At 46.2% G+C, this 8,563-nt stretch overlaps 2 protein-coding genes across 2 annotated transcripts in view; one reads left to right on the top strand and one right to left on the bottom strand.

The window, feature by feature from the left end:
- Positions 1 to 3,749, bottom strand: part of LOC119340282 (adenylyltransferase and sulfurtransferase MOCS3-1-like) — a 5,151-nt gene extending 1,402 nt beyond the window's left edge. Inside the window, exons 1-10 of the mRNA XM_037612178.1 lie at positions 3,402 to 3,749; positions 3,224 to 3,316; positions 3,059 to 3,114; positions 2,708 to 2,772; positions 2,472 to 2,546; positions 2,300 to 2,378; positions 2,049 to 2,087; positions 1,858 to 1,966; positions 1,336 to 1,454; positions 378 to 497 (exon numbers count right to left, since the gene is read on the bottom strand). Coding sequence (XP_037468075.1) covers positions 378 to 497; positions 1,336 to 1,454; positions 1,858 to 1,966; positions 2,049 to 2,087; positions 2,300 to 2,378; positions 2,472 to 2,546; positions 2,708 to 2,772; positions 3,059 to 3,114; positions 3,224 to 3,316; positions 3,402 to 3,696 — 1,050 coding nt within the window. The 5' untranslated portion in view covers positions 3,697 to 3,749. The remainder of the gene's footprint in view (positions 1 to 377; positions 498 to 1,335; positions 1,455 to 1,857; positions 1,967 to 2,048; positions 2,088 to 2,299; positions 2,379 to 2,471; positions 2,547 to 2,707; positions 2,773 to 3,058; positions 3,115 to 3,223; positions 3,317 to 3,401) is intronic.
- Positions 3,750 to 3,975: 226 nt separating this feature from the next.
- Positions 3,976 to 7,571, top strand: LOC119339905 (zinc finger CCCH domain-containing protein 40). Its single transcript, XM_037611803.1, has 4 exons — positions 3,976 to 4,183; positions 4,799 to 5,068; positions 5,496 to 5,719; positions 6,466 to 7,571. Exons 1-4 carry the CDS (start codon positions 4,079 to 4,081, stop codon positions 7,358 to 7,360), a joined length of 1,494 nt encoding a protein of 497 aa, XP_037467700.1. The 5' UTR covers positions 3,976 to 4,078; the 3' UTR covers positions 7,361 to 7,571.
- Positions 7,572 to 8,563: the final 992 nt, after the last annotated feature.

The following is an 8,563-nucleotide window of genomic DNA, read 5'->3' as shown; positions in this document are numbered from 1 at the left end:
TCAGATTGTAGAGCTACTAGAGGGTGCTCGTTAAATGCTTTCACTGCACATCTGTACTGGACTATCACTCCACATTTGTGTATGGGACAATGGATTAGCCAAAAAATTGCCAAGTAGGGAAACCCAGTTGGTTTGCAGTGCCATGAGCATTTCCTATAACACTTGCTAAACACTAAGTGCTAAGCTAGCATTAGAGTTCTACTCTGTAACTCACATGTGATTAGAGTAACAAGAAAATAGTCGAAACATGCAATTCATAGCTCCCTTTGTTTACACAAAATGCCGATCGCATTAAAGACAAACTATGAAGTCAGTGTTCTGAAGCACCCTTAAGTATTAAAAGCAAACCAGAATCTCAATACAGAGGGAGAACATACCTTGTCAGACATTGGGGATTGTGTGAAGGTCTCATAATCAAACTTCTGAAAATCTTCTTGCGTGAAAACTGAATTTTCTGCACAAATGGTACAAGCAGGCGAGCTTCCTCGAATCTTAACCTGCAGAAATATGCAGATTTGATAATGAAATATATAGAATTTGTTTAGTATGAAACAAGCATAATATAAAGTAACAAATTGTAGGCAGGTTTGAACTTGTCCTGTGCAAGTCAATCCTCAAACAATTGATACAACTTCAAAAGGTCATACAATGCTAATGACAGTTTGCGGGATCAGCAGAATAGGCTTAATGATCATAATCTACTATGCATATCCCAATCCAACTGATTCTCTTACAACTTGTAACATATGGTACAAAAACCTACATTGTTTAAATTGCCACTTTCAGGGCTGAAGTCAGTTAGTAGGATTGGCCAGATGAACATACCCCACTTGCCATATTATAAATATGACTAGCAGTTTGATTACATGATAAAATATACTAAAAACATTTAAGTTGGAGGTGACAGTATATGTCGGTTGTACCCATTATTTGAGCTGCAGCAGCTATAAATATAAGAGTAGACTTATCATGTTCAAAATTTGCGAGTACACTGAGGACTGGACAACAAGTCTAATTGTCCCTTGTCCAAAATGCACATGAAGTACAATGCACATATTCATGGATGACTCTCAGGTGGAAAAGTGAAATTTCCTTCCTAATTAGTACTCCCTCCGTCCCAAAATAAGTGTCTCAACTTTGTACTAACTTGAGTATAAAGTTGTACTAAGGTTGAGACACTTAATTTGGGATGGAGGGAGTATTTGTTACACTCCTAATATATGGAACGGGTATTACAAGTAGCAAGTAACACCTCACTGTATGCAGCACAGTATGGGAAAATGAATAGATTTACAGGCGCATAAGCAGTAAATGTTCAGAAGTAGAGTAACATACAATTCGAATACGAGCAGATAGTGCGTCAAAGAGCAGCATTCTTCCACTTAGAGGTTCACCAACATCGCTTGCAACCTTTATAGCCTCTAGGGCTTGCAGGCAGCCAATCACTCCCGGAACTAGTAAACAAAAAGTAGTGAGCCTACAGTACGAAATTAGTTATGAAAAAAGAAGATATTTAGTCAATATTGCATATGATTAGCACATCATAGCCCATCCTATTTGCTGCCAAATAAAATAATTTACAATTACAGTAGTAAATGCATGCTCTATCTAGAAAAGGAAGCATTGTTATACAAAAAACAATCTAACATTGTAGTCACCCGATAAATAACCTAATTTAGAAACAGTGTAGTGTTTGATGAGTAACTTAATTATTTGTGTTTTTAATTGTTTGTGCAACAGAAATTTGGGTATGCATACATACCCGGACAATGTTTACAGTGAAAACTACAGTTCATATTTCAACTGCTGCAGTGTGCTGTTGTTATTCCATGAAGCATGATTTACTAGAGTACTTACCAACCCCAAGAACACCGCTGTCTGAGCATCTCTGGCAAGCTGCCACTGGTGGTGGATTTGGGAAAAGACACCGGTAGCATGGGCTTCCGTTATGATGATAAACAGTCAACTATTCAAGACATCACCAAATGAATAAAAAAATACTAAGTCGGACTAAAAAATACAAGATCTTTTGCAAGAAACAACTTTACCTGTCCTTCTAAACCTAATGCTGCACCAGATATAAGAGGCTGCAAGAATAAAAAAACAGTTCTGAATTTGATCAACCAAAACCAGTGCAAATGAAACAAAAATAAATATAGTGGTGCAAGCTAATAAATAAGAACCAACAGCCTGGCAGAAGGCTTGCTAACCACTAACATAACACAACAGTCAATCAGGATTACATTGTGAAGTACTTAGAACACCACTGTTAACAAAAGCCAAAAACAAAATGTGTTACCTTGTTCAGCAATACACAACAATCACTGATCATGTACCGCGTAGGAAGGTTGTCAGTTGCATCAACAACTATGTCATATCTGTGATAATTTAGTGCTGAAAACAGGAGTACTCATTGTTTTTAAATATATGTAGTGTTCATTTGCTGATCACATCAGATTACTGAAGGATACTTCCTCACAACCTCCAAAGCGTTGTTTGGCTTCAATGTATGATGATGTTCTACCACCTTAATAGATGAATTAATCCTGATTTCACAATAGCACAACTGAAATTAGTTACACAGTAGCCTCAAATCTGCAAGAGCATTTCTTTTGCCATAAATACTACTCAAAAGGGGATACAACCACATTTGCAAAAAAGAGGGGATACAACCATACAAAGAATGGTTGAAAGAACAGTATCTTACGCACGGCAAGTATCAGCTGCTGACTTCACTTTCGATCTTCCAATGTATGCTTCTTGGTGGATTATCTAAGACAACATTCAAATGTTTAATATGAGGAATAGTATGCCCCGTCTATGTTAAATACTTGAAATAACAACCATATTTTCGATGAGCAGTTATGTTCAAAAGGTCCACTTTTATCAAGCAAAGTGACCGAGTTCGATAGCTAACAACCTGACAAGTGAATTAGAATATTTTGCCTACTCTATCATTCAAATTTGTTTCTCAGATAGACGGATAGCATGATCGCCAACATAATTCATAAGGTAGATTAATATAAGAGGAGCAAAGCAAATCCCAAATTATTTATACCTGTCGATGAAGGTTGTTAAGCTCAACATCATCACCATCGACAATGCCCAAGACCCCTAGGAGGATAGCGGGTTACAGGAAAGCAATGCGTCAGTGACAGCAAGAAGAAGTACCCTGCACACGGCTTCAGTCCAGCAGCAACAGGGACAGAGGCAGGAGCATTACCAACACCGCAAGCTGCCAGATACAACGCCACGGGCGAGCCCAGTCCTCCGGCGCCGACCACCAGAATCGATGACCGGGAGAGCTTCCTCTGGCCTGCCACGCCGTCAGCAAGGCATCAGAGGGCAGGTTCATCGAGCTGCGCCCAGCAGGGACAGAGTTGAGCTGAGAGCTGACTAACCTTCGACTCCGAAGTCCGGAAGGAGGAGGTGGCGGCTGTACCGGTAGATCATGTCGGCCGGGAGGGAATCGGCATGCGCGAGCCCAGGGCGCGCCTGGCACGCACCGCCACCGCCGACGCACCCGCCGTCTCCCACCCCCGCCGCCGCCGCGTCCTCTCCCGCGGGAGAGGCAGGAGCAGCGGAGCTCGTCTCGAGCTCCGACTCCAGCAGCCGTATGCGGGCGTCCAGCTCGTCCCTCTCCGCCCACAGCCTCTCCAGCTCCTTGCTCCTCCCGTCGCCGCCGCCGCCGCCCATCTCGCCGCAGCTCGACACCTCTCTGCCGGGTCGCCCAAGCCGCCGGCCGAATTAACTTTCTCTAGTGGGCCGTTAAACTTTTTTTTGAGGATTAAGTGGGCCGCTAAACAAACTACCCAATCCCCCTATTGGCTGACTATATCTGGGCCCTTGGCAATCCGTATGCCGGTCGGGCCCACATTGCCGAAGCCGACTAAGGCCCGGATGACCCAGGCCCATTTAAATAGAGGCAGGAAGGCAGCCAACCCACCCAGGTCAGACGAGAAAGAGAGAGCCCGATAGCGCGTCGTGGTCGTCTAATCGAATCGAGGCCTCGTCCCGTGCGCTCTCTTCTCGCTCTCGCTGCCCCTCGGCGACTGCATCGGCGGCGGCGGCGGCGGCGATGGCGCACCGGCTGCTGCGGGACGCGCAGGCCGACGGCTGGGAGCGGTCCGACTTCCCCATCATCTGCGAGTCGTGCCTCGGCGACAACCCCTACGTCCGCATGGTACGCGTCGCGCACCCCAAACCCTAACCCTATCTTGTCGATTCGCGTGCTCGGTTGCTGGTGCGCCGGCGTCGCCGGCGCGCGATTTTGTGCGCGCCGCGGCGATCTGCTTGGCGCGGCTGTTGTCTGTACGCTGGGGAGTAGATCGGAGTCGAAGCTGGGCGTCTGTCTCGCTGGCGTGCGCTTCGATTTGTGTTGTAGAACTTCACCGCGTTTTAGAATTTTTACCTTATGAAATAAAATCGATAGCAATAGCTCTGGGCTGAATTGGGCAGATTGGTTCTGCTGTTGTAGTTGCCACGTTGTAGAAATTTTTACCAAATATCCATCGGTAGCTCGGGGTGAATTACTCTGCTTGGTTACATGTGCGGTTGTTTACCTGTCCCCGCGGTTGTATCTATCTATGGGTAAATTAGATTTAAGTAAGTTAACTAGATAGCCAAACAGAAGAAGAAGGCATCAATCAGATGGTGCAGGGGTACAATTTAACATGCAATGGATGCGAAAACATCTGCAATCAAAGCTTTTTGTTGTTTCTATGAACTGCTCCTTTCCGTATTGCTTTAGTTCTTTGCAAGACGGATTATTTACTAGTTTGCTTGTTTGCGTTGGCAGCTGAGAGCAGAATATGACAAGGAATGCAAGATCTGTGCGCGTCCTTTTACTGTCTTCCGTTGGAGACCTGGTCGGGACGCAAGGTACAAGAAGACAGAGATCTGCCAGACGTGCTGCAAGTTGAAAAACGTCTGCCAGGTCTGCCTTCTGGACCTTGAATATGGTCTGCCAGTTCAGGTCCGCGATACTGCACTCGCGATCAATTCGAATGATGCAATTCCAAGGAGTGATGTCAACCGTGAGTACTTTGCAGAAGAGCATGATCGTAAGGTATGTTTTATTTTTCATCACAATATTGCTGCCATCATTTACTAGATGTGATTTTGCTTATAGCTAAACACTACTTAACTTCCATATCTACTGCAGTGAGCATGTCTATAATCACTGGTTTTATGATAGGATAGAATGACACTAAAAAACCAAATTTCATCGTGGCCTGCAATGATCTACTAAAACTTAGTGAGATGGATGCGCTTAAAGCCTTAAGTATATTGATAAATAATAATCACAATATGTTTTAACTGTACTCTGATTTTCCATAATGCCTTGTACTCCCTCCGCAAAAACGCTCTTATATTAGTTTACAGAGGGAGTACCATTTAACTGCTTATGTCACCCATGCTCAACTTCTTGTGCCTGCCTCTTGAATCTATGATTAGTCCCTCCAAATGGAAGTTCATGCTTTATATGCATGCAGGCTGCAGCTGGCATAGATTATGACTCTTCATATGGAAAGGCCCGTCCAAATGATACCATTCTGAAGCTTCAGAGGACTTCACCATATTACAAGAGGAACCGAGCTCATGTTTGCAGTTTCTATGTGCGGGGTGAATGTACAAGAGGCGCTGAGTGCCCATATCGCCACGAGATGCCTGAGACAGGGGAGTTATCCCAGCAGAACATCAAAGATCGCTACTATGGGTATGTGATTTTATTGTGCCTACGAAATTGAGGTATATGCTTTTAGTTCTCTACAATTTTTCCGTATCACATTGACAGGTAGTTTATTCATAATCACCATATATGATTTAAAACTTCAACGCACACAGCAACCACAGATTATGTGTCCTTGAATCTCATTGCTTGTCTGCATTTACATTGAGTATTATAAAGGATTGGTATATTGCTAGTTCATGTGTCCATAATATTGCGTAGTTCTTTTAGAGTGTCTGGCAAGAACCATCAGTATCATGAAATGATTCTCCTTTAGTAGCCTTGTAGTTGGATCTTAGCCGACTTATCCAAATAAGCAGATTAATCTCCCTTTCTCTGTTGTTTTGACCTATAATTTGAAGTTATGTTTAGAGTATCATGTGATTGCAGCATTAAACTCAAATCTCTTTCATTTTTTCTGATGGAAAGAGCGACTGCAGGATTAATAAACTTTTAAACTTGTATGTGGCTAATATGAATTTAGGCATGAACTGAAGAAAATTATTGTACATCCATTTATTTGAGCTTTAAAGCCGTCTAAACATAGATAAAAAATGAGCTTGTAGCTATTTAACATGGTATCTCACCCTAATTGAGCTTCCGTTATACCAAGCAGTAACATATTGTAGATCAATTGCTCCTTTTTGTAGACTCTTGAGTGAATATCTTGATGTGCACACTTCACTTAAATCTTTGGTTTGGTTTCTGATGTTCCCTTCTTACTCTTTATACAGAGTTAATGACCCAGTGGCTCTCAAGCTTTTGGGTAAGGCAGGTGAGATGCCATCTCTGCAACCACCAGATGATGAGACTATAAGGACCCTCTACATTGGTGGACTTGATAACCGAGTCAGTGAGCAGGATTTGAGGGATCAGTTTTATGCACATGGTGAGATTGAATCCATCAGGATGGTAATCCAGCGTGCTTGTGCATTTGTGACATACACAACTAGAGAAGGCGCTGAGCGTGCTGCAGAGGAGCTTGCTAACAAGCTAGTCATCAAGGGTGTGCGCCTGAAGCTCATGTGGGGCAAGCCTCAAGCCCCAAGGCCAGATGATGATGAGGCTGGGAGGCAAGGCCATGTATCCCACGGAGGATTGCTCCCTAGGGCTGTCATATCCCAGCAGCATAGCAGCGACCAGCCTCAGCCACCTGGGATGGAGGGACAACAGCAAGTGGCACCGCCAGGAACGGGCTACTTCAACATCCCACCACCGCCAGCGGTGGATCAGAGGATGTACCCTTCAATGGACCCCCAGAGGATGGGCGCTGTTGTCAGGTTGCAGGAGGGCGATGGCAGCAAGCCAGGGCCACAGCATGCCGGGCAAGCTCAGGCGTCAAGCAGCTCAGGACAGGGCTATCCTATGCGTCCGCCGCTGCCGCCTTACTACCAGGGTGCTCAGTACCCTCCATACTACCCACCCCCACCATATGGCGGCGGTTACATGGCCCCGCCTCGCATGCCGTACCCACCCCAGTATCCGCCATACCGGCCAATGCTGGCACCCCCAGCGCACCAGCAACACGGGAGTTCATCCCAGCAGCCGGCACCACCGCCGGCAGGGCAGCAGCAGGCTCAAGCACCTCCTGCTCAGCAGCAGCCACCGGTGGCGGCAGCTCAGAACTGAAGAAGCGGAGGATGTCAAACAACTGCAGGCGATTGTAAACCCCTGGCTGGTTTTACCAGCTTTTGTATTCCCAAAATTTGTGATTAGCAGTTAAACCTTTCGGAATGTTGTTGCTTGTGTGGATCTATTAAAACTGACAGCTATAGTGGGTTTTTATTGAGCCACTAGATTTTGTTTTTGCCACCTGGGATTAATTGCTCTTTACTCGCAAGTCTTGCCGTGGTGTCTTATTTATAATTGCAGAGCTCAGGAGAGCTTTCAGTATCATGTCCCTTTTTTTGAAAGGGTATCGTGTCATATTTCTGAATGGGTTAAGTTAGTCTTTTCTGGTTACTTGGTTTGTGAGATCAGCTTATACTAGTAGTAGTAGTTGATACTCGCGCATTGGCGCACGCTGTGGTCTGAACCTGATAAACCAAGCTAGCTTATTGAAATCATCACCAGTAAACGTTATAGGCCAGATTTTAAGTAGGGAAATCATCACCAGTAAACGTTATAGGCCAGATTTTAAGTAGGGATTCCGCTCCCCTCAGGGGCGTAACTTAACTGCTCCATTCACTGTCCAGTAGCATCAGCTGCTATGGACGTGCTACTGCTACCTGAACTAAAACTTCAGAAAGAAGAACGAGGCTTGTGCAACTGAAGCTTCAGAGAGGAAGAGAAGGAAGATTGTACGTTTTTTTGGCACTAAACAAAGCTGGCATGGCGTGAACAAATACTATTGAACAACACGGATCACCGGACTGTCTAAAATTTTGACACACCATGCCGGTGCAGGGATCCGAGTAAGAGTGTGGCGACATGAGCACGCCCGCGACGGGCGACCGCGCGGCGCCGCTGCCGGGCTGATCTCCTTCCTCCAACCTCCCCTGCCTCCGGCGGCCCCGGATCTGGAAGCTCCGCCCCGTCCGCTCGCCGCCCGTCCCAGCTTTGCTGCTCGTTGTGCCCGAGCAGCCCGTGTGGAAGCTGCGGGAAGCTGCGTCCGCGACGGCCCCATGTCCGCGACGGCTACGCCGTCATCGTCGGCCGCTTCGGGCCCGTCGCTCACCGCCCCTGCTCTGGCCGCCGCGCTCGCCGCGGCCTTCCTCGCCGGACGCAAGGCTGGCCCGGCCGTGCAGGGGCGCCTCGTCTCTGCGCCGACCAACCAACCTTCACCGCCCGCCGCCCCCGTCCACCTTGTCGCGGCCCCCGCGCCCCTCCACC

The sequence above is a fragment of the Triticum dicoccoides genome, chromosome 7B, assembly GCF_002162155.2.
Source record: "Triticum dicoccoides isolate Atlit2015 ecotype Zavitan chromosome 7B, WEW_v2.0, whole genome shotgun sequence".
NCBI classification, from domain to species: domain Eukaryota; kingdom Viridiplantae; phylum Streptophyta; class Magnoliopsida; order Poales; family Poaceae; genus Triticum; species Triticum dicoccoides.
Note: the sequence above shows the minus strand (reverse complement) of the source record. Positions and strands in the feature narration are given on the sequence as shown.

What these genes read in the sequence shown, in the direction of transcription:
- LOC119339905 (XM_037611803.1), top strand. Translation starts at nt 4,079, where the DNA reads ATGGCGCACCGGCTGCTGCGGGACGCGCAGGCCGACGGCTGGGAGCGG. An exon ending in ACAACCCCTACGTCCGCATG is followed by an intron (nt 4,184 to 4,798) that starts GTACGCGTCGCG and finishes TTGCGTTGGCAG; the next exon opens with CTGAGAGCAGAATATGACAA. An exon ending in ATCAAAGATCGCTACTATGG is followed by an intron (nt 5,720 to 6,465) that starts GTATGTGATTTT and finishes CTCTTTATACAG; the next exon opens with AGTTAATGACCCAGTGGCTC.